This window comes from Aethalodelphis obliquidens, unplaced genomic scaffold, assembly GCF_003676395.1.
Source record: "Aethalodelphis obliquidens isolate GAN/ISIS:26980383/991018 unplaced genomic scaffold, ASM367639v1 scaffold50, whole genome shotgun sequence".
Lineage (NCBI taxonomy): Eukaryota > Metazoa > Chordata > Mammalia > Artiodactyla > Delphinidae > Aethalodelphis > Aethalodelphis obliquidens.
The window spans coordinates 2,377,722-2,402,613 of record NW_020837994.1 but is presented as its reverse complement, the minus strand read 5'-3'; the positions used below and the strand labels follow the sequence as shown (position 1 = coordinate 2,402,613).

Here is a 24,892-nt window from a genome sequence, read left to right as displayed (position 1 = left end):
ACCACCAATGGGACATTTTAAGTCCACGCTGGAGTTACTAATAATGAGATAGCAACTATCACTTATCAAGAGCTTATTAGACACCAGACACAGTTCAAAGTGACGGACATGTATGAACTAATTCAGTCCTCACAGCAACCCTAAGAAGTGGGTCCTGCTGTTGTCACCATTTTACAGATGAGGAGACTGAGGCACGGAGGTTAATTTACTCAAGGTCATATAGTTAGTATGGGGAGAGCTAGGACTTTAGCCCCGGCTATCCAGCTCAGGGAATGGAGGTGGCTTAGCTGAGAAAAAGGGATGCCGGGATACCTAGCACACCTGACAGGAGACTGCCTGACTGAGTCCCATCCCCTCACCAAATCTTCGTGTCCTTGTTTCCTCCCTGAGCCCATCACCTTCATTGAGCCCCATCCCATCTCTGGGCCTCCATCCTCTCACTGAGTCTTTATCCTCTTTACTCCCTCTGCCTGAATCCACACCTCCTCACTGAACTCCTTCACCTCTCTGAGCCCCGTTTCTTCATGGGCCCCTTGTTCCCTGTGTATATTTTTATTTAATAGATACTTAGCAGGTATTTATTATATGGCAGCAGGCACTGTCATAAATACTGAGAATACAGTAGTGAACAACGTAGACAAAAACTTCTGTCCTTAAAGAACTCACACTATTAGGTGACATAAGAGATGCAGGAAGTGAAACAACAGTCCCTTTCTTAGCGTCCCGCTGGCTACCAGCACACAGATCCACATGAAGTGCTGCCGTGGGACGGTTCGGCCTCTGATGTGGTGGGAGGGAGTTCAGACCAGGAGAAGATCAGAGTGGGCGGATCTCGGGAGTTTCCTGGTCGAGCGGGTGTTTGGCTGGGCCTTGAGGAAGGAAGCAAATGAGGGCAGAAGCTGGAAGAGAGTGTTATAGGCTGGGACCCAGTATAAGCAGAGCTTCAGAAATAGGACTAGATAGACCATCGAGAATGATAGTGAAGAAGTGGAGGAGGCTGGGGACAAGATGGAGGAGGTTGGAGTGGGACCAGATGGTGACAAGGCCCTATGCCAAACTCTGCAGTTTGGACTGGAGTCTGAGGTCATGGGAACCATGGCAGTCTCTTCAGCAAGAGAAGGATGTGAGGGTCGCAAGGAAAGAGGATGGAGGCCGGTGACTCTGGTCATCTTTTGCTCTACCCATCTCCACTAGGAATTCTGTGCGCCTGATCATCCGGAAGGTGCAATACGCCCCGGAGAGGCCCGGCCCGCAGCCCACAGCCGAGACCACCAGGCAGTTCCTCATGTCGGATAAGCCCTTGCATCTGGAGGCCTCCCTGGATAAGGAGGTAGGAGGCTCGGGCTTGGCAGGGGGTGGGGACCGCTCCCCCAGGGCTGGAGCCTCAGATCCCACCTCTCTCATGCCCTCCGGGCCTCCTCGGCTGGGAGCTTCTGCCTCCAGCCCAAGGATCACAGGGCTCAGGGAATATGAGACCTCCGTTGGAGGATTTGGAGAAGCCTCTTGGGGACTAAAGGCGTGGCAGAGGTGGGGCATGAGCTCGAAGTGTGCGATTGACTTCAGAAGTCAGCGTACCTCCTGAAGGTTCCTGGGTCCTGGCCATCTCCCTGCACCCCTGTCCCCCTTTGAAGTGTGAGCACCTCCTCTCCCTTTGCGGGGGCAGCTGAAGGCAAGTGCTTGGGCCAAGATGCAAGTTGAGGCTCTTCAATGAGGATTCAGAGCAGGTTCCCTCAGTGAGTGCATCAGCCCTTCCCCACCTTTCTCCTGCTTCTTCCAGACCCTCCTGGGTCTAAATTCCAGGCAGCCAGAGCCGGCAGGGACTTGATATATCACCTACTCCAGTCCCTCCATTGTACAGAGGGGGAAACTGAGGCTTAGATAACCTGTTCAAGGTCACACCACTCTCACCCTCATTACCATTATTATTACTGTTATCGTTACTTCTGGTGGCCAACCCCGGAGTGGAACACAGGAGTATCACCTTCTAACTTAATTATCTTTCAAGGTCCCACAAAGGAACTTAAGTTTAACATGCCCAGTGGCATCAGTGGCAAGTGGCTGATGAACTTGGGGCCAATGTCAGAGTGGCCAAGGCCTGGGGAACCCCAGGAGATGTGTGTGGGGCCTCTTCTCCCTCCCCGTCATCTAAAGTTTTGGAGGCTTCCCATCCATCCCTCTCCCTTCTTACACCTCCCAGATCTACTACCACGGAGAACCCATCAGTGTCAACGTCCACGTCACCAACAACACCAACAAGACAGTGAAGAAGATTAAGATCTCGGGTACTCGGGCAGAGGGCCGGCCCAGGGGGTGGCAAGGGGACTCCTCGCAGGGGTTGGGGTAGCTGAAGGCTCTCCCCTCACTAACAGCCTTGTACATAACTACCGGCCCACAGAGAAGCCCAAGGCCTGCTAAGCCAAAGGGCAAGGCTTTTGAGGCTGGTAACACAGGCTGCTTATTGGCGGGGTAATGAGTTTACTGTTGAAGCCCCCTCTTCTCTTAGGTTCCCTAGGTTCTGGCAAGGGCTGTCTTTCAGGGGGAGATTTTTGTTTATGGAAGGAGTGGGCATGTTTGAGCTGCCATGTAGAGGATGGGTCCATCTCCTGCAGAAGCTTCTGGTGGACTGGCTGTTGTCTGGGGCTGAACATCCCCAACTCGGGGAGCCTGGGACCCCTGGCTCACCCCACATTGTTTCCCTCTTCCTCCCCAGTGCGTCAGTATGCAGACATCTGCCTTTTCAACACAGCGCAGTACAAGTGCCCCGTGGCCATGGAAGAGGCCGAGTAAGTGAGCGCAAGGCCAGCTTTGGGCGTGTGGGATCCGGTGGGGAAAAGAGAAGCCCTAGGTCTGGTCACAGGTCCAGGTGGCTCTTCTCCACCTGGCAGAGGGCCTGGCCTCAGATTTCCTTGCCGCTCAGTGTAAATGACCCTGAACAGCCTTTTAGAAACCATCCACTTGGTTTAGCTATAAGGAAATGCATGCTACAGTCAGGGGAAAGACCCACTAAAACTAGAATGACAAAATAAGAGCTAGTGAATCTAAGAGGACCGGGGTTATGGAGGGAAGAGAATAATTGCACTGTACTGGAAACCTAGATCGCACAAAGCCCTCTGAGTTGGGGTTGCTGCTGACCCCAGTCCGTAGGGAAGGAAATGCGGCCAGAGAGGTGACCTGCTCAGCCTCACAGGGCCGGCCGGCGGCAGAGCTGGGGCTCTTCTGACTCTGAGGCTTGCTACACCCCAGCTCGCTCATTGTTGAGAAGGGGGATGGCGGATGGAGCAAAAGCAGGTCAAGACTGAACAATCCAAACACCTTACACGTGATGGATGGAGATGAGATACAGCAAATAAGGTCTTCATTGTAGAACCCAGGGGGTGGGTATATGGGTGTTCACTGCACAATTCTTTCAGTTTTCCTGTATGTTTGAAATTCTTTCATAATAATGTGTTAGGGAAAGAAAAAGTCCATGCTGTCTCCACTAAAAAATTATCCTCGCCAAACAGCACAGGGCCGAGCAGTACCTTGAATCTTTAAACCTTGCACCTGCTTACGAACCAAGAATGAAGTTGTTGGATCACCCCAGAGTCACTGCTGTTTGCATGTGGAGCAGAGATGTGCCCCTTTAGGGTGGCAGTGGTCTCCCTGCCAGAGCTGGGCCTGGCCCATGTGGCCCCTTCGTGGCGGAGGGGGACTTGGATCAGGGCCGGGCTCTGTGACCTGGCTGGGCTGGGGTTGGCTCTGGGGGGCATCTCCACATCGGTTCCCCTTCTTCCCAGTGACACAGTGGCGCCCAGCTCGACATTCTGCAAGGTCTACACGCTGACCCCCTTCCTGGCCAACAACCGAGAGAAGCGGGGCCTCGCCCTGGACGGGAAGCTCAAACATGAGGACACGAACCTGGCCTCCAGCACCCTGTGAGGACCTACCCTCCCTAGTCCCAGGCTCTTGGATGTCCCCCCTCCCCTGGCTCCCCTACCCTTCCCCAAAACGGGTCCACACCCACCTTGGTCCCACCAGTGCCAGCGTGGGCTCAGGCTACCCTCTCCCCAAGCGTTGTCCAGGGCCTGTCCTCATGAGCTTGAACTGCCAGAGAAGCTGTCCCCCAATCCCACCCTTATCCAGGGGTGCCCCAGAGAGCAAGATGGACCACTCGACCAGCCTCTCGTAGTCAGTGCTGCGCTCTGCTGGCTTGCCTAGGGGAGGGCAACCTGGAAAGGCTTCGTGCAAGAGGCAGGAGCTTCTGACGTCATGTCTTCTGTTGGATAGAGTGTGACCCTGAGGCAGAGCAAGGCTGGAAGGAAGGAAGGAAGGGAGTGGCTTCTGGGAGGGTCCTAGCAGGAGAGGGTGACTCAGGACAGGCCTGGGGAGTCTGGAGATCTGAGGGTGGTGAGCTGGGCTAAACCACACGTGGGGGTGTCCCCGGAGGGCAGAGATCCCAGGGCCATAACATAGGGTCACTCCTGTCCCACGGTCACCACTGACTCCCTGAGGCCACCCTCCACTAGTGGAGACCTGGGGGTGTGGGGACCCGTCTTGCCCTGCCCGCTGAGGTCTGGCCCTTCCTGGGGGTTTGACCCACCTCTGCAGCACCGCTGCCCGCCACTCCAGCCCAAACACCGTCTCACCCGCCCCTTCCTATGCTACCATCTCCCCTTGGAGTGTTTGCTGTCTTCTTCCCTGGCTCAAATCCTACCTGCTTTCGAGACCTAATTAAAGCATCACTTCCTGCAGGGTCTTCCCTGGTACCCACTCCCCTCCTCTCCCCTGCCAACTGCCCTCTCCTCTCTGGCTCAGGAGTGAGACAAAGGGAATCCACGCGAGAGCAGGAAGAGCCGCTCCGCACAGCAGCACAGCACTGCTGGGACTCAGGCCCCTGGAGGGAAGCAGGGGTTCAAAGCCAGACTCGGAAGCCAGGGCTCTGAGTTCCCGCTCCCTGAGAGCAGACCTCGCCTTTCTCACGCACTGGGCTCTGCCTGGACCTGGTGGCTGAGTGGCCAGGAAAGGGACCGCTGGCCGCTGCCCACACCGCGCCCCATCCTGCCGGGTCTTGCCCACCAGCAAGCCCTGTGAACCGACTTCCCCGTGTCGCCTTGCAGGTTGAGGGAAGGAGCCAACCGGGAGATCCTGGGCATCATTGTTTCCTACAAAGTGAAGGTGAAGCTGGTGGTGTCTCGGGGAGGGTAAGTGCTACAGCCCAGCCCAGACCCAGACCCCGAAGTGCAGCAGGGAGGTCCCTGATGGCCACACCCGCTGCCCCATTCTGCCTGTTTGCTGGACCTTTTAGCTGAATCCTGTTCCTTCCCCTTTCCCTCTTCTACTTCAGAGGCCTTTGGCCCCTCTCTTGCCCCTCCCCTCTTTCTCTCCTCCCCCCTTCTCCTCTTCTTCCTCTTTTTCCTCCTCCTCTTCCCCATCGCCAGTCTGGGCACGTGGGAGGTGGGGGGAAGCTTCCTCAGAGTCTGTGCTGTGGGGTCTACAAGGGTGCCATGTCCGTCATCACGTCTCAGGGCACAGCACCCACCCCGACTCATACCCAGGCTGATCTGCTGGGGAAATGGCTCAAGGAGCTCAGAATTCCAGAGTTGGATTGGGGATGCTCCGACTCTCCCATTTTACAGATGGGGAAACAGAGGCCCAGACAATTCCTCACACATTTCCTGAAATCTCCTCCCTTCATCTCAGGTCACAGGCTGGCTGCTGGGGTCATGGCGGTAGACCAAACGTATCCCCTTACCTGGAGCATTGTCTGGTGGAAGCTCAGAGAGAACTCCCACTTTTCTCCATATGTTGGGCCTACGTGTTGTTATAAACCTAGAATTAGGATTTCTAATTTGTCAGAGGGATTTTTTTAATTCATAAATTTCTATGAAAAGATTGGAAAGCTAATAGCATTAGACATCGAGTCTCCTTTATTCTTAGAATAATGCCTCGTGCAGGTGACAGTGTGTAATACGGACCATATATTATAGGACATCTCAGAATCACAAATCTCAAATCCCGTGTCCTGCGACTCTTGCAGGACCCGCAGTCTGCCTCAGGCTCCTTCTTGAGGAACCCTTGGGGAATCCTAAAGTGCTTCCTTCTGCCATTGGATAGCCCCAGCCTCCCCAGGGCAGGCAGCACAGGGGTTAACTTTTATGTCTCCTTTACAGATAATGACCCTGGGGCTCCCCTCGCGGGGAGTTTGGCTTAGCCGGGCCTGGGTTCCAGTTCCCCACGCAGGGCTCACACCTCCGTATGTCCCTGAACGAGCAGTTACAACTGGGGTGGGTAGAGTGTGTCCCAGGATCTAATCTACCCCAAAGGGGAACAGAGGTGGTAAATGAACGTGCTTTCTGTTTTCTTCCTCTCTGAACTCTCTCCTGACCACTTCTCCCGCCTCCTCTGACCCACCCACAGCCTGTTGGGAGATCTTGCATCCAGGTAAAGTCCCTTCCTTCAACCTGATCAACTCACCTGCCTGAAGGGCCCAGAGACCATTGTCCTGATTGTCCAGAATCACGGGCACTGGGTTGGAAGGAATCTTAGCGGTCACTTTTGATTGCCAGGCTCAGGCCTGTGCCGGGACTAGGACCCTCTCCAGAGGGACTGGGGAGGTGCAGTTTCTCCTTTCAAACCTCGCCCTGCTCTTCCACCCTACCCAAGTGACAAGGACCTTTGCGGACAGCAAAGTTGGCTCCATTTATCTGGGGAGTGGCCCCCAATCAGTCTGTTTTACAGGATGTTTTGGAGAAATGCAGGCTTTGTGGCTTTCAAACTTCTACACTAATGAGAACTACCTGCTGGCTGAGTGTGTCAGGGAGAGGTCCTGAGATCTGCCTTTGTAGACGAGGCTTCCTGGAGCCAGCTGGATCCACGTGCATTCCAAAAATACCTGTGCCCCAAACTCAGTGCTTTGCTTCCTCCTGTCACAAGATGCCACTATTGCTCATCCAAGAAAACTGAGTCCATTTGGAGAGGTGAAATTCAATGCAGTGTAATTCAGTAAGAATTTCCTGAACCCATACTTGAGCCCAGCCTTGTGAGGGGGACTGAGCTCCCAGAGAGGAACCAGATCCACCCCCTGCCCTTGACTGCTCATAGCCTGGTGGAAGGTTAAGGTCCAGATTCTTCCATCTGTATTCTGGATGGCTTTAGTGAAGGTTGGCAGTCAGTCTTCCACCAGCTTCCATTCTGATAGCTCACTTTTCCAAGTGAACCTGGAGAAGCAATCCCCTTTGGAAGCAAAAAGCAAAAAAAACAAAAACAAAAAAGCCAAATTGTTTCAATAGCCTTATGAAACCCCCATGTTCCTATTGAGGGGAAGTAATAATTCTGGCAGGCATAAGCTTCACAGTTTAACCAAGCCTTTTACCTACGTCACCTCCTGGAAGTGGCTCTAGAAGGTAGGTATAGTTAGCCCCGTTTTCCAGATAAGCTCAGTGAGACTTAAAGATGTGAAGTGTTGGGGCTTCCCTGGTGGCACAGTGGTTGAGAGTCCGCCTGCCGAGGCAGGGGACACAGGTTTGTGCCCCGGTCCGGGAAGATCCCACATGCCGCGGAGCGGCTGGGCCCGTGAGCCATGGCCGCTGAGCCTGCGCGTCCAGAGCCTGTGCTCTGCAACGGGAGAGGCCACAACAGTGAGAGGCCCATGTACCAAAAAAAAAAAAAGATGTGAAGTGTTCCTCAGTGAGTGGTGGGGCTGGTGGAACAGCCCTTTCTGGTTGCGTAGTTTATACCCCTGACCCCTCCGTCCCCTGCCCCATCCTCCTCTCAACCGGCCCCTGGCAGCAAAGTCAGTAAGATGATGTGCCTGTAGGCGCTCACAGTTGATAGGGCCTTGTAGGGTGATACCACCTAAGTGGAGTGGAGGAGCTTTCAGGGCTGCTTTTGTCTGGAGTGGAGAAAGAAGGTGGGTGGAATCACCTTCTCAATTCTGAGATGTTATCACACAGGGTTAAGGGTGTGAATTAGGGAGTCAGAATCCTCAGTCTGTAACTTTCTTTTTTTTTTTAATTTCTTTATTTAATTAATTAATTTTTGGCTGCGTTGGGTCTTTGTTGCTGCGCGCGGGCTTTTCTCTAGTTGCGGTGAGCGGGGGCCACTCTTCGTTGCGGTGCGCGGGCTTCTCATTGGCTGGCTTCTCTTGTTGCAGAGCACGGGCTCTAGGCGCGTGGGCTTCAGTAGTTGTGGCACTCGGGCTCAGTAGTTGTGGCTCACGGGCTCTAGAGCACAGGCTCAGTAGTTGTGGCGCACGGGCTTAGTTGTTCCGCGGCATGTGGGATCTTCCCAGACCAGGGCTTGAACCGTGTCCCCTGCATTGGCAGGTGGATTCTTAACTACTGTACCACCAGGGAAGCCCTGTCACTTTCTTTTAAGAGCTGTACGGCCTTGGATATGCTGCGTTTTCTCCTTGGTCTCAATTTCCCAGCCTGTACATTGTTGTTGTGAAGGTTAAATGAGTGACTCTAGACTACTCCTTGGCGGAATGCCCTGGCAGTCCAGTGGTTAGGACTCTGCGCTTCCACTGCAGGGAGCACAGGTTTGATCCCTGGTCAAGGAACTAAGATCCTGCAAGCTGAGCAGCAAGGCGGAAAAAAAAAAAAAGTAGACTCCTCCTTGGCACAGAGTCAGTACCATGTGAGTGTCTGCTCTTGTTATTATTCTGTCCATCAGGGCTAAGGGGAGAGAAGGCCCAGTCAGAAACGTTAGCCAGTAGCAGCACCGCTCCCATCCTTCCATCCCCACATGGCTTCAAGGCTCTATGCACAATGTAGACGGTGCTGGGGCCTGGGTCCCATCTAGCTTGAATTTGATTAAGCCGACCTCAGCAGTGCCTCATCTAGATTGCAGGGGGCTAGGGCCACCTGAGCACTTTCACAGGAGCCCCCTGGAGATGTTGGGAGATAAGACAGAGTGAGGGTGGGAGGAGTTCCAACCAGGAAGTTGGGAAGGGCAGTGTCAGGGGAGGCTGGGCTGGCTGTGGCCATTTGAGGCCAGCAGGGACTCAGGGCACCTCTGGAGCCACTCAGCGAGCAAGATGCACACTCACTGCCCTGGGCAACCCTTTTCCCACCCCTGTGCCTCCTCCCAGCTCGTGGGAATCCAGGGATCCTTCTCAGGAAAGGGGAAGTTTCCATGTTTTTTGGAGCCAGGAGAAGAAATCTCCCAGTTCAACTCCCAGATAGACTGATGCTCAGAGAGTGGTGGAACTGGGTCTTGGGGCCAGATTTCCTGCCTCTTGGCCCACAGCTACCGTAAAACCCTCCCCAGTCCTCAAAGTGACAGGGCATTGAGACTCACAGCCTGGGACTGGATTCAAGGCTCAACTGGTCTGGGTCTCTTTCAGTGACGTGGCTGTGGAGCTGCCCTTCACCCTAATGCACCCCAAGCCCAAAGAGGAACCCCCGCATCGGGAAGGTGAGCAGAATCTGTGGGTCACTGGGATGGGGTATCCCTATCACCCCACCTACCTCTGGGTCAGCCTTCAGCCCAGGGTCACGCCTTTTCCCCAGCTCATGGGATCTTTTGTGAGGCCCACACTCCTATTTGCATCTGACTCCTCAGGAGATAGAGAGGTCTGGCTCTGTTCTCTCTGGGCTGGGGGTGGTGGTGGGAGCTGCACAGGCCATGCTTGGAGCCCTTGTCTGGCATCCAGGCATAGCGGAAGGGGCTGCATGGATAAGATGATCCCTGGACACACCATCCCCATAATTTTTCCAAGTGATACCGGATTAAACCTAAGACTGTTTCGGTTGAAAGAAACATTGTAGTATGTACCACAAAGAAAGAAAAGTGTTCCCACAATTAAACTTTGAAATGCCATTGATTGTAAACATACCCCAAGTTCAGAGATGTGAAAATGTGAATAAATGGTTGTATTAGAGTTAGTAACAGTCCTGCATGCGACAAATGAATCTAAGTCGTGCTGGAGAAGTGCCAAAAGGAGCAGGGTCCAGAGATTTTTCTGTTCTTCTGGGCCTGCTGTGGGCCTCCCTGGCCCTCCCTGGACCCTCCTCCCTGCATTTAAGGTTATTCGAGGTGTTACCAAGACCAGGGACCAGCCCCCCCCTTCTCCACTCCCCTTCCTCCTTTCCCTCCCCATCTTAGCTTAGTTGTCCCAGGGTGGGGACCTGTGCCCACCTGCCCACTTGCCCACTCACCAATAACCCATGGGCGCTCGTCTGCCCTGTGTTTAGTTCCAGAGAACGAGGCTCCAGTAGATACCAATCTCATAGAACTTGACACCACGTAAGCCAAACCCTGCCTGCAGACATATTGGGGGGGCGGGCCTTGGGAGGTGGGCGGGGCTACCTGGTTATTTGCATTTATGCTAATTAACCCCGTGAGGAGCAGCTGGTCTAACCCGTCTGCTGAGAGCTGCCTCTGCTCGCCTCTTCAGCAACCCGCTTGCCTGCATGTGACTTGAAGGACCCTCGGTGCCTGTTCCTCTTCCTCCTGCCTTGGTGGGGTCTGTCTTCCTCCCTCGTCCTTGCACGTCCGTCAGTCCGTCAGTCCGTTCGTCCATCCACAGCACCTGCTCGGCTGTCACAGGGCTGGTTTGTGGCCCTGGGCTGGGGCTCTCTTGCCTGGGCTTCACCCAACCAGTGGAATCAGGCCGTAGGGAGGGGAAGTTTCTGGGGATCTTGTTGCTTCTGACTCCTGAGGACCAATGTGGATTCCCCTGAGGTCGAAGGCTGTCGTGTCACCGGACAGTGGCCAGAGGGGGAGGACCTGGGCGAACATCAGGAAATACCTCCAGGGCCAAGCAGCTTTCTCACTCCAGCTCCAAATCTACACTTCCTTTGTCCCCCAGGAGATATTTGGGATATGGGGTTTTAAGTCACCCCATGAGGACACCCCATGTGGCTGGCTGAATTCTGTGGGGCTTGGGCCTTGGGTGGGCCTATGCGGACATGTCTTATAGTAGAAGGGAACTTACTGTTCTTAGAAGCAGCCCTTAGCCCTGAAACCCCCTCAGGCACCCTCTTTTCCCACCCACATTTTCTCTGCCCCCCTATTTAGATTGGCCTACCCCCCCTCCCTGCCCCCCACAGACCCTGTCTTATCCAAGATCCCTCAGGGTAGAATGTGAGCTGACACTTCCCTGGAGAAAAGGGGTTTTCTCTTCCAAGCCAGGCCCACTGCTTCCTGTGCAGAAAACAGGAGTGCTTTCTTCGGGTGGTTGAATGGGGCTTCTTGGGCCTGTTCTTGGGGGATTCAGAATAGAATTTGCTGTGAAACTACTGGTGGCCTGGCCTCTTTGTGGGAATAACTTCCTCCTCTGGCCCTAACCCAGCCACACTGACCCCCTCTCCCAATTTTATGTGTCCCTTGACCCCAACTCCTCAAGAACCAGGTCAATTTCCAGCCCTTAGGCAAACTCATGCCTCCCTCTGGTATTTCCACAACTGGCTGGTCCCACTGTCATTGATGGGCATTCAGATGTGCCAGCCTGGCAGGCCTTTCTATCCGAGGCCAGTCCCAGAGGCCAGCCTCTGGGTCCCACCTGGCTGTGCAGGCTCTCCAGCCCCTGGATAAGCCTACTCTCCCTGCCCTGCAAACACACCCGTTTTCCTTGTCTTTCCCACCAGCGACGACGACATTGTGTTTGAGGACTTTGCTCGCCAGAGACTGAAAGGCATGAAGGATGACAAAGAGGAAGAGGAGGACGGTACCGGCTCTCCACAGCCCAACGACAGATAGACTGGGGCCGGCCCTCCCTCCGGGCAGCTCCAGGTCCTCTCTCACACACTAGGATGCTTGTTTGTCTTCTTCCTGCCCTGGTTCCCCCTCCCCTTTGTTCTTCCAGCTTCTACCGGGGGCCCCAGTGGTCTTTCAGGTCACGGTGGTGAACCTCTGGCCTCAGGATTGGCCCCGTCACCATGCCAACAGGGCCACGTGCACCACCCTCACCACTCTCACTGCAGTCACCTCTCCATCCCCCGCTCTTTTCCTGTTGACCCCCAGAAAGGCCAACATGGCTCTGGTCTTGGAATTTGACTTGGGATGGGGAGCAGAAAGGGGAAGATGGGGCATGAGGGCTTGGAGGGGCGGGGATGGGGGTTCAAGACACGTGAGAGGATGTCCACCTTCCCAGGTGATTAACACAGTTCTGGCAGCTAAAACATGACCGACTCGAAGGCCAGCCTCTGGCTGGGAGGGGCAGACCGGTGGATAGATTCTCCATGCAGTTCTTTTCGCAGTTTGGACCCACCAAACACCTCTCCCCTTCCTCCCCCATCCCCCCCCCATGTCCCTCTGTGACTGACAGTGGCATTGGTGAAGGTTTGTGGACCCCAGGAATGGAGCAAAGTAGCTGGACTGACTTTCTTACCAGCAGTTACCTAGTCTAAGGCAAGTTGTGTGAAGTAGCCCAAGTCTATTTCAGTATCGTCAGGATGTACTATCCTAACTGCCTTGTATCTTGTGTGTGTGTCCTATCTACAAATATGCACAGAGGAAGAGAGAGAGAAGGGAGGGGTCTTCAGAAAGCACCAAGGTCCCGAGGAGGTTTCCTGAAGGGTGACTCTGAGAGATGGGGGCGGGCTGGGAAGATGAGAGTCTGCCCAGCTCCCTTCCTTTGTAGACCTAAGAGTGATCAGTGACCCCTGAAGTGATTACTGGTTTGGGAAGTGAGGGCTACCGGTGTCCTCCTGCCCTTGCAGTTCTCCAGGGCCGGGCTGGGCTGCCCCTGCAGGCTAGGAGAGAGCACCTGAGGTCACTGTGCCCACAGTCAAAGAGGATCCTTCCCCAGAAGGTGGCAGGGTCCATCAGGATGCCCTCACCTAAAAGGAAGGGGGGGACTCCTTTGTTTCCTTGGGGAGTTGATGACCGCCCCAGTAGTTCCCAGTGTCATGGGTACCCAGTACCCATTGGCTAGTGTTGGTGTGATTGGGACATGGGGCATTTCCAGGGCAACAGGGCAGGCAGACAATGAGGCAGAAAGTGTTAAAAGGTATCTGTTTTTGTCTGACCTTTACTGCTCATTTACTGTGTGACCTTGGGCAAGTTCCCTTCCATCTCTGGGCCTCAGTTCTTCACCTAGAAAACCAAGGGGTTTGACCAGATGATCACAAAGGGCCCTCCCAGCTCTGCCTCCAGGAATTCGTGAACATTAGAGCTTCTGGTCTGGTGGGTGGAGCCAGAGCCACTGACTCTGATCTGTCTGCTACCAGCGAGGATTCATTGGACCCCAGAGGTGGCAGGGCCATGGAGAGCACCTAGCACCACCACCCCACACCCACTCCAGGCCTGAGAAAGGCCCTTCTTGGGCTCCTGAGGGGTTGTGTGATGTCAAGCTGTGGCCATAGCTAGCATGAGCTGCTTGGCCCTAGGGCCCGAGTGTTACAGAAGGATAGAGCTTGTATTTGCTGAGGTGGGTGGGGGAAGAGCTTGTGATAAGCCCTCCAGTACTTCACACCCCCTTTGGATGTCCTGAAGTTTACCTTATACCCAAGCAAATATATTGATTCGCAGGGCAAGGGGATCTCTTGCTCCTTTCTATCCCTGTCCCATACTTGTGAAAAGGGAGATGGCGAAATTTTATTGTACAAATTGCATCTCAACCCTTTTCAGTCCAGCCCCTCCTGGAGTGGACCGAGCAACCACTTTCCATGGTGAAATTACCCAGTTCACGTGCCTGGCGCTGTACCCCCGCCCTTCCCTTCTGAATCTCATGAAGACTCAACCCTAGGGACCCCTACTCCAGGTCAGAACCAAGTCAGCTTGGGGCAGTCACACACCCATGGCCAGTTCTGGGGTCCCCGCTGCACCCAGCCCCTCCCAGAACCTGCTGGGCAGTCTGTACCTCATTTGGGCAGCTGGAGAGTTAATGAGCTGTTGGAACAATGCATGGCAAGCATATGCTCTTCAGGGTGGTCTTCTGGAACCTTTGGGGCTGATATAAGACCCTTTAGGATTTGGGGGTGATCACTTGCCTACAAATAGACCTCTTCCCCCATTCCTAACCCGGTCACACAAAAGCTTTTTCAGGCTGGTTTCTTGACCTCCTTCCACCTCAAAATCACACTCACCATATTGGGTTTATCCCAGTGTTGAACTGAAATTTCTCCAGCTGCAAGAAGCATCATGGGCCCATTTAGCCTTTTATTTACTCTTTGGGCCCAGGGTTGCAGAAGGGCAGTGGTCAAGTTCATCTGAAATTGGCTTAACCATCCTTGGTTGACAACTTCTCCGCTTGGCGCTGAGCACTGGAGACACAGAGTTGGGTCAGTCCCAGCCCCTGTCCTCAGGAAGCTCATGGTCAAGGGAAAGTTTTACGGGAAGTAGCGAGGGGGCCATTGCATTCAGGGTTCCATGATCGCTGCTAGTCTGTATAGTGCCTTGATATGAATTAGAAATGGTGTCCCTTCCAGGTGGATTCCACCCACATTGGAATGCACAGCTTCTTGAGTGGTCACAGGCTGGAGTTTAGCCCCACTTGCCCCTGGGCTGGGCGCCCTCCTGCACAGACATGCACTGCAGCCCAGTGGGACGCTCAGGCTTCTTCCTGAGAGAAAGAACATACAGATCATCTTGCCAAGTTTCTGGTTGGTTCCAGACCCCGCTTCTCCTGCAGTCCCTAAGCATGACTGAGTTCTTCTCTGCAGGGTCCCTCTCCATCTGGAGTCAGCCTGTCCAGGGGAACCCTTGGAGTGAAACTGGGGGTGGGGGAGCCCCACTGGGCTCCAGGCACCAGCCCACAGTACTGGCTCTCTCTGTCCACACATTTGGAGCCTGTGCTGACCCTGCCTCTCCACACTGAGACTTTGCAGTGGGCCATGCGGGTGGCATGTAGATAGCAGTCTGGGCAGGAAGGGAGAGCACGGCTCGGGGTGAAAGTCTGCAGGCAGACGGCCAGCTGGACTTCCTCAGCCTTCCAACCTAGAGAAGAGTTCAGTCCCCGTGAAGATAAGGACAGAGTTCTTTGGCTAGACTCCACGGGCCTTCTCAGTCTCAGAGCCCAGACAAACAGAGTGGACTCACTTGGGGTCTTGGTTCAGCTGGGGGAGTTGCTGACAAGCTGGTCCCACGCGGTGCCATGAAGAGCACCCTGGCCTGCGAGTCCACGATGCCGCTCCGTGTTGGCTGTTACCACCCAGCTGAGGAGCCTGAGCAACTCATTCAACCTCTTGGGATTGGTTTCCCTAACTGTAAAATGAGACTGCCATCCCTCTCCCGCCCAGCTCGAGGAACTTGTGAGGCCCAGAGGAGATGCAAGTCAGCTCTGTAAGTTGCATACGGCTGCCCAGGCTGTGGCCCTGCTGCTGCGGGGGGGTAGCCCAGGGTCACACAGGAAGTTTGCCGCTGGCAGAGCCCTCCCAGCCATCTTCATCTCTTGCCCCCATGTCACTTAGGCAGAGGTCAGCCAGGATGAGACGAGGCCAGTTCGGCTTTGGTGACCCAGCCGAGAGGGAAATTCAGATACTGTTCAGGAATGCTGTGTCTCCGGGCAGTGGTCCCAGCAACCCAGACAGAGAGACTGGACATGGATTGTGTCAGTGATTGGGGGGGGGTGGGGGCACACCTTGGTGTCAGAGGTCAGGAAGCATTGGATCTGATCCCAGGTTAGGGACAGCCTCGTCCCACAGGCCCAGGGGTGCTAACCCCCCCCCACTACCCCAAGGGTGAAGTGGAATAGAAGTTGCCTGCCCCTTCCCTTCAAAGTGTAAGACCCCCTCCAGGACCAACCAGAGCCGCCAGTTGTCGCTTCTTGGTGAAACTTGGGAGGGATTGGGGTCCGGGGAAAACCCAGGCCTCTTACGCTGAGACCTGAGCCCCAGCTGACGCATCCCCGGTGGTTTCAGCAGCCCACAAAGGCAGCTTCCCTCCTGCCAGCGACTGGGGGCTGGACATCCTCCACCCATCCCAGAGGAAGGCATTAGGCCCCGATCTTGGACTCTTATAGGGTCTCATGGACATAGGCCTATACCTGTTCTGGTTTTTAAAGTCAACAAGGACCAAAACAGACTCCCCCGACTCGTGCATAAGCCTGCCTTGGGCCTGGCATTTTGCTTTCCTGGCCCAGGCAGCTCCCTCTCTTTTTTTCTCCTTCCAGGACTGGAATGGCCTACCCATGGGGCAGGATCCCCACCTCTACCACTCCCCTGCAGGCTCACTGCACGGTGGCTTCAAAGAGAGGCCCGTTGAAGGGGGAGCATCCTCCCCCCATCACTCTCTCCCAACTCTTCACCCCGAAAGGGAAGTCAAAGCACAGATCCCCAGGACCCATGACCCGTAGACTCTGACACACTGGTTTTCAAACCAGGTGCTGTGGAACCCCTGGTGTGCCACAGAGCTTCGTCAGGGGCTGCTAAGGTGGGAGAATGGGGGTGGAGGCCGAGGATAGGTCTCCAGCCCTCCCCGCCATTCCCACTTCCACCAGAACAACTCTGCTTTTATCTGTCTTGCCTACTGAGGTTTCACCTTTAAACTTTCTTTTGAAGAAAAACTTCTTCAAACCACCATTCTGAGGTTTGATCTTAGACCAGCAAGCCCAGCTTCTATTCTTGCATTTCCTGTTGGAATGACTCTAGCATTCCAATACAAAGTATCGTCCTATTGGAACTTGGGTCACAGACCCAGGCTCAAGCATTTGCTTATTCGCGCGCACACGCACACGCGTGCGCGCACGTGCACACACACACACACTTGGTTTTGTAGCCCACCCCCACTGAAGCTCCGGCCTGGGTTTCATTTGGGCGGGGGCCTGGTGCTGTGAGGACGGGTCTTGGCCCTGAAATTGGCCCAGGCGTTGTGGGGGACCATGGAGGAAGCAAAGAGGTACAGCCCCACCCCAGGACTTGTGTCTGTGCCCCAGTGTGACACCCCACTCCCCCGGCCCAGGCCCATGAGATGGCAGAGGGACAGCGTGGTGGGAAGAGAAACTAGAGTTAGGTTCCTCTTTATGTACAGCCAGCTTTAGTAAAAGAAACGCCAAGGGAGGACTTTATGACAAAAGTCCCTCCTATGAAGGCAGGATTCCTCCAGAGACCCTTTAAGCAGCAAATTTCCCTCGAGCAATTCTCATAGGATTCCATGCCCACCTCTGCGGTCAACTGAATGTGTGGGCAACAGGCGGGTGTCTGAAGAGAGGCTGGTTCCCTACCTCCAGTCCCCCAGATTTTCTTCCTGCTGGTCTGCCCCTCTGCCCAGGTCCCTCACTGGGGCTGACTAAGAGGTGGGCACTTCGGGGAGACCTGGACCAGCCCTGGGCACAGCATCCTGCCCGGCCCCCACCCAGGGCATCCAGGTGGAAATGTGAGAGTCGGGGCACAACAAGCCACGTGGCATGGGAGAAAGAGCGCCCAATGCTATTCTGTGTTCAGTCCGAGTGTGCCCTTGGGAACCTGACCTCCGTTTCCCCTTGTGTAAGATGAAGATAGTGCCCGGCTCTGCCCAACTCAAAGGGATTACTGCAAGGGTCATGGGAGAGGTGGGTATGAAGGGGGGCTCACAAATTCGGGGTGTGATCATGGCCTGCCCTGGAGATCCAGGAGCACTCGGGGGATGATGGTTGGATGGGCCGTCTTCCTGGGACGTCTCTGCTCAGTGTTGGGGTCTAGCCACAGATGTCGGGGGCGGGGGCTGCGCCTTCCTTTCCAATGGGAGCCGGCACTCAACCTGGTACTGTGTGTGGATCCTGGGTGTGAGGAGTGACAGGTGGTGGAGACTGGTCTCCAGGTCTGTGCCCCTTCTGTTAAGTGATTCTTTTGTGACACCCTTATTCCTGGGTCACCTGCCAGGTTTATCTGTTGTACCTGTGGCATTCCTTATTATGTCAGATAAGTTATTACAGTTTATTCAACTCTAACAGGACAGTTCTAACCGTTCTAATGAAAAAAAGAACCATAAATAGGAGACCATTAAAGGTCTTTTATGACAGATGCTGGCTGTGCTTTTATTTCTGTCTCATAAGCCCATGGCAGGACATAGACCAGCAGAAGCTGTCCCTGCTGCCCTGGACTAGCTGGGTCAGGTGGTGGCCCCAACTCCAACCTGGCTGCTCACCCCCTTCTCCTCCCCTCGCTGCCATTTACCAGCCTTTGGGCCTGGGGAAGTTGCCAAACCTCTGATCCTTCTCAGACACCACTGGGTCCCATAACCCCTGGTTTGCGCCTGGGGTGAAGCCGTCCCATCTTCTCCCCACTGACCACTTCAGCTGGAGTCCTGTCCCAGTCCCAGCCCTGGTTCTTACTCAGTTCTCATCTCCTGCTCTGCTGGGTCTCCCCGAAGTCACTTCAGTTTTCCATGACTTACCCACTGCCTGTTCCAAAAGAACACATGGGAGGAGTGGGGATATAGGTGAGGAAGATTCAGAGTCCTAAATGACAGTGTATCGTATTAACACGAAAGGAAGATGCTGCTGAATGTAAGATGGCTTTCCTAGAAAATTGGTCCTGTGTGTGAAACCATTTTATTTTTTACATTCCTGTAGAATAATGTGCAGCTTAGATCAGTGCATTGCCCTCCTGGTCGGCCAGAGGGTGGTCTCTTTCCTCTGATGCTCCCAGCCAGAGAAGGGTAATGGGCAGACACTGACATTTGAATCAGGAGACATGAGCTAGAGCTTTGATTCTGCCCTCCCACGTGGACTGTATCAGTCCAAGTCCAGATAAACGGAGCCTATGCCAGTATATCAGTAGCAGGAATTTAATCAAAGAAACTGGTTGTGAAAATGTTGCAAGAGTTGAAAGGGCAAATGGGGTGTAAGGCAACCCAGGTACAATAGGAAGTCACTACCATCTGTAGGGTGGAAGGACAAGGGAGAAGAGGTGGTGGTACGGAGCTAAGGACCAGGGAAGCCCAATAGGGCTGTTGAGGGAGAGCGTAGCTGAAGAATCCAGACCATAGAAGAAAAGCCTCTGTTCCTGGGATGCTGCCCAAAGCAAGAGGGTGGGGGAAATACTCTGATTTCTCCTTTCCTCCTGCCCTCCTAATGGCAGACTCGAATTAAAAGTTAATTTTCAAGGAATCTTGGGGAATGTAGTTTGCAATGGTCAATGCCCTGCAATACAGAGCAGGAGAAGGTCAGGGGATTAGATCTGAGACCAAGTAGGCAAGTCACCAGCTCTTCCTTAATCTTCTCATCCAAAAACCAGAAATAATCCTATTGGCCTGGATACCACAATTTAGAAGAAGTACCCTGACACCTAAACAAGGCTCTAAACATGGAAGAGGTCTTTGCGGTTACCTCTTAGCTTTGAGCTTTTCTCCTGTCACTGTCTTCATGGTGTTCTGAGACTTCATTTATCTTAGCTTTTAAAATTTTCAGCAAATCAAAATAAATTGTGTAGGAGTTTCAAATTCTGGCCAAAACAGAGTAAGTCCACTACAGCCTCTCTCTCCTACTGATTACATAAAAACCCTGGACAAAAATACAAAACACAACTACCTAATGACTCTGAAAATTAAACAAAAGCAGGCAAATGGTCCTGGGAGTAAAAATTTGGAGAAGTAACCTGCATGGGGTAGATTTCCCTTTTATTTCTCCTTTCTCTTGTGGATTTGTGCTGCGATTAGAACCACCCACAGCCCAACAGACAAATTGGGTCTGAAACTAAATCAGCTGATAACCTCTTGAAACAAAGACAACAACAACCACAAAATCAACGTTCTATCAAGGATTATAACAGGGGGCTTCCGTGGTGGCGCAGTGGTTGAGAGTCTGCCTGCCGATGTAGGGGACACGGGTTCGTGCCCTGGTCCGGGAGGATCCCACATGCCGCAGAGCGGCTGGGCCCGTGAGCCATGGCTGCTGAGCCTGCGCGTCCGGAGCCTGTGCTCCGCAACGGGAGAGGCCACAACAGTGAGAGGCCCGCGTACCAAAAATAATAATAATAATAAGGATTATAACAGGACCTAGAGTCTACACAACATAACATTCACAGTGTCCAGGATACAATCTAAAACAACTCAACATACAAAAACCAGAAGAAGAGGATGATCAATGAGGATGCATGATCAGTATACAAAAATCAATTATACTTCTGTAGAGTAACATCAAACAACTGGATCTTGAAATTTAAAAGACAATGCCAAATAAAAAGATAATACCACCTACAATAGCACCAAAATGGAAATATACTTAGGTATAAATAGGAAAATATGTGCATAATCTCTATGTACCTCTCTAAAGCACAAAATACTGATGAAAGAAATCAAAGAAGACCTAAACAAATTGAGACATGTACTATGTTCATGGATTGGAAGATTCAATGTTGAATATGGATTCGATATGGATTAGAAGATGTCAATTCTCTACAAACTATAGATTCATGCAGTCCAAATCAAGATCTCTGCGGGACTTTTTCTTTTCTTTTGTATGTGTAGACAAGCTGATCCTAAACATTATAGGGAAAGGTAAAGCAACTAGAATAGCCAAGCAATTTTTAAAAGGAAGAACAACATTGGAGTTGCCTACTAACTGATCTCGAGACTTACAATGAAGCTACAGTAATGAAGACAGTGTGGTAGTGGTGAAAGAATAGACACCTATATCAATGGAATGAACTCCAGAATCCAGAAATAGACCTGTATATATCAACTGATTTTCCAAAAAGGTGCAAAGGCTATCCAATTGTTCTTCCCAATAAATAGTGCTGGCGAGGGTGTGGAGGAACTGGAACGCACACATGGCTGGTGGGCATACCAAATGGTACAGACACTTTGGAAAACAGTTTGGCAGAGTTTCTTATAAGTTTAAAGATACTTACTGTAAGACTTAGAAGTTCCACTCCCCAAATAAATGAAAAGTTATGTCCCCACAAAAACCTGTCTGTGAACGTTAATAATGGATGCATTCATAACTCAAAAACTGGAAACAACCCAAATGCTCTTCAACTAGTGTGAATGGATAAACTCTTGTACAGCCATACAATGGGATACTACTCAGCAATAAAAATGAACAAACTAGTAGTACAACAACAAGGATGAATCTCAAACGCATCATGCTAAGTGAAAGAAGCTAGACTTAAAAGGATAAATATGTATGCATCTATTTATAGGACATTCTGGAAAAGGCAAAACTATGGGGATGGAAAACAGACCACTAGTTGCCAGTGGCTGGAGTTGAGGAAGGGTTGGCTACAGAGGGGCAGCAGGAGGTATTTGGGGGGGTGATGGAACTGTTCCATATCTTGATTGTCAAAATAAACTGTATGCCAAAAAAGAGTGGGTTTTTACTCTATGCAAATATGTATCTCGTTAAAAAGCAAAAAAAAAAAGAAAAAAAAGAAAAAGAAACTAAACAATCTATAGCTCACAAATCGCAAACTATTTACTGGGCATGTACCATTTGCTGGGGCTTATGCTGGACCTTGAAGACACAAAGATTAATAAGACAGTCCCTTTCTTCAATGAGTTCACGAATTCACAGGAATGTAAGGCGTGACGAAAAAGATTTGGACTTGATGTTGAGGGATATTGGAGATGGGGGCTGACACATACTCATGGTGTGCCATGGGAGCACTAAAGAGGGGCGGGTGGGATAGGAAATAAGGCAAGCTTCCTAGAAAGGGAATTGCTTCAACTGAGTTTTGAAGGATGAGAAGCAGTTAAGCAGGTGAGGAGAGGCTATGGGCATTCCAGATAGAAGGGGTGGCCCACGGGAAGCCCCAGGTGGTGAGACAACCTGGGACCTTCAAGGAATTGTAAGGACTTCAGTTTGGCTAGAATGAAGGGAAGCAGAAGAGCTAACAGGAGATAGGAGCAGACCATAGCCATGGGGAGGAAGGTTAAAGAGAATCTGTCCAAAGAGCTTTTTATCCAGAAGACGGTGGGACAGGTTTTAAGCAAGGCAGTGAGATGCATCAGCTTCATGCACTTTTAGGATCACTCTGGCTGCATTGCAGAGGATGGACCAGAGGGGAAGGCTGGAGGCAAAGGGATCAAGAAGGAAGCTGGGACAGGGATCCGGCTGAGAGATGTAGAGGTTGGGGCCAGGTGGGGAAGCAGAAGGACTATTGGAAGGTAGAATGGTCATAACTGGCCTCCCACTCAATATTTGAATATTCAGTCTCAGAACCTTTGCACTCGCTGTTTCTTCTGCCTGGATTGATCTTTCCTAGGCGGTTTGCAGAGCTCCTTCCTTCCCGTTGTTCAGGGTAAGCCACCTTCTCAGAGGAGCCTGCCTGACTACCCCATTCAAAGGACAACCTTTCCCATCACTCTTACAACACTCTGTTCATTTCCCTCATAAGAGGTATCTTACTTGTTTATTGTTCTTGGTGCAAGCACATGGGCTCTGAGTTCTAACCCCAACTTGACTCCTTTATTAGCAACGAGCAAATTATTCATCTTTGTCTTAGTTTGTTCATTTGTAAAGTAGGAATAATAACACCTACTTCATAGAATTGTCATCAGGCTAAAATCGGTTAATATATGTAAAGTGCCTAGAACAACTGCCAGCTTCTTCCTAGCATAGTGCTTGGCGCATAGTAGGCACTTTATAAAATACTTGCTGAATGGATTTGACTAAATGAAAGAAGGAACATTCCCATGTTCACCAGCAGATGGCGCATGTACGGAAAAAAGTTAAAACTGCGGCCACTCTCACAAATTGGCCAATAGATGTCACTATAGCTCCCTGGGTCAAGGAACCAAGGCTGAGACAGGCTGTCGGTGGTAGATGTTGCCCAGATAGGACGCTGGACAAGAATTCCAAATGGAGGGCCAGAAAGCTATAATTGTATTAAAAAGTCAAAGTCTAAAAGCTAAAGCTAAATTATGTTTTACATGATTACATATTCTAAAGCTGCATTTTCTTTCTGTTCTCTCACTTTATTGAATAGTAACAAGGAGCTGACCATGCAGGCATCTTCTATAACTGCAGCCTCAGTTCAACAAGGTGAGAGGTTGTGGGACTTAAAGGGAGTGGGCATCAGACATACAGCAGAAGGAGGCCAGAGCGAGCCCTGCGTGATGCCTCTTCCTCTGCGCTTTGGTCTTCTGTGGGGTGCAGTGCTCAGAAATCTCTGTGCACCAGGGTCAGGCACCCAAAAGGGAACTGGGCCCAGCCCCTGCAGGGAGTGTCTGGTCTGGTGCAGACAATGGGCCAGAAAACAAATCAGTCCAAATGAAGGTCTGGGGGTGTCCAGAGACAGGAAGAAGAGGGTGAGGTCAGGAAAGCAGAGGGGACCATTGAGCTGTCCTGCTGCTCTCTGTTGGGGGTAAGGCATCCCAGGCAGAGGGTACTGTGTGAGCAAGGCATGGAGACTGGAATAGCTAGCTGGGCTCTGTTACTAAAATCTGAGTAGTCTGGTGCGGCTAGAGAGTAGTATTCAGGAAGTTGTTTAGCATGGCTGGAGGACAGGGGCAAGGACAGGGGGTGTATCAGTTATCTAGAGCTGGCAGACTAGCTAGTCTAGCAGTCTGGCACTTTTTCTTTTCCCCTCCAAGTCTTGTCAAAAGTCATTGTAGCCCAGGGCCCAACAGCCTGGTACAGTCCTAGTTTATTCTTGTCCCAGTGTAATTATTATTATTATTTTTTTTTTTTTTTGGCGGTATTCGGGCCTCTCACTGTTGTGGCCTCTCCCGTTGCGGAGCACAGGCTCCGGACGCGCAGGCTCAGCGGCCATGGCTCACGGGCCCAGCCGCTCCGCGGCATGTGGGATCTTCCCAGACCGGGGCACGAACCCGTGTCCCCTGCATCGGCAGGCGGACTCTCAACCACTGCACCACCAGGGAAGCCCCCCCAGTGTAATTATTAATAGAGGTCCCTTTCACTCTCCAAAGTTTCCTAGTTTGGATGGTCACCTTAGTTTGGGGCCCCCATGCCTCCATTATCACAGTGACCCCATCTTTACTAAGCACAGGAGCCGGGTATGGTCCATCTCAGCAGGTGCTCGGCAGAGAGGAGAGACTCAGGAAGGATGAGTTTCATGCAGGGGGACCTCAGAGCCTGCGGGTCCAGAACAAGCCCCTTTCTCCTCTCGGAGAGGGTAGAGATGCCCCTTCCCTTGAGAAGGAGCCCCCATCAGAGTGTCTGCCTGCAAGAGGCTGGGGCAGGTTTCTGAGGCCTCCTGGAAGCTGCTGATGGAGGCTGAAGAGAGCTCTCCACCTTTTCCTTGCTGGCTTTTTGCTCATCTCCAGGGCACCACAGGCCTGGCCGCAGGTGGCAATGACCACAGGGGTGGAGATACAGAGTTTGGAGATGGGGCAGAACTGCCAGATACTCAGACCCAGAGCAGGGCAGGGATGGCCCCAGGGGGCACCCTGAGCTCTGGATCTGCTCTGCTCCTGACACCCTGTGTGACCTGGATGGGCTCCTGCACTCGCTGGGCCACAACTTCCCCACTAGTACACTGAAGGGTTAGTTGAGGGGGTCTCCATGGGACTGGCCATCCCCGGGCAAATCGCTGTGAGGCAGGGCTGAGGGAAGAGGGTGGAGGTGGAGAGGGAGGGGTAGGGGGCAAAGGCGGGGACTCTGAAGGCAGCCAAGTTCATTACCACAGGAATATTAACTGCCCCTGTAACTTCTCCCAGTCCGGGAAAGGCCATGCCGGTAAATTAGGGCCATGAGTCTGCCAGGCAGAGACTTAATGAAGAAGGAGATGGACTTCAGTGAGAGCAGCGAGTGCCTCTGGAGGTCACAAGTCCAGCCCTGGTCTGACGGAAGGAACCTGGAGCCAGGGACGGGCAGGGGGTGTCCACAGTCGGGGTCGGACTGAACCAGAAAGGCACGAGCCGGCCCTGCTGTGTTCACTGCTGAATCCCCAGCACACAGCACACAGTAGGGCCTAACCAATGCTTCTGACTGACTGGGGTCCAGGCGACGTGGCAAGTCATGCTGAGCTCAGACTGAAACCCAGTCCTCTGGACTCCAGCTGGGCCCTCACTTATTCCCACCCCAGACCTGAGGGGCCTGGGTAGGAAAGGGGTCGCAGAAGTAAAAGGCTTCTCAAGGAGATGGTGA

At 52.7% G+C, this 24,892-nt stretch overlaps 1 protein-coding gene across 2 annotated transcripts in view; it reads left to right on the top strand.

Moving 5' to 3' along the window:
• The window catches only part of ARRB1 (arrestin beta 1), a 76,042-nt gene extending 60,107 nt beyond the window's left edge, over positions 1 to 15,935 (top strand). Inside the window, exons 8-16 of one of the 2 annotated variants that reach the window (XM_027083410.1) lie at positions 1,195 to 1,330; positions 2,198 to 2,282; positions 2,711 to 2,783; positions 3,777 to 3,914; positions 5,097 to 5,180; positions 6,397 to 6,420; positions 9,326 to 9,396; positions 10,176 to 10,227; positions 11,571 to 15,935. In XM_027083410.1, the coding sequence (XP_026939211.1) occupies positions 1,195 to 1,330; positions 2,198 to 2,282; positions 2,711 to 2,783; positions 3,777 to 3,914; positions 5,097 to 5,180; positions 6,397 to 6,420; positions 9,326 to 9,396; positions 10,176 to 10,227; positions 11,571 to 11,682 (775 nt within the window). In that variant the 3' untranslated portion in view covers positions 11,683 to 15,935. The remainder of the gene's footprint in view (positions 1 to 1,194; positions 1,331 to 2,197; positions 2,283 to 2,710; positions 2,784 to 3,776; positions 3,915 to 5,096; positions 5,181 to 6,396; positions 6,421 to 9,325; positions 9,397 to 10,175; positions 10,228 to 11,570) is intronic. The other variant, XM_027083408.1, reaches the window with a different exon arrangement.
• Positions 15,936 to 24,892: the final 8,957 nt, after the last annotated feature.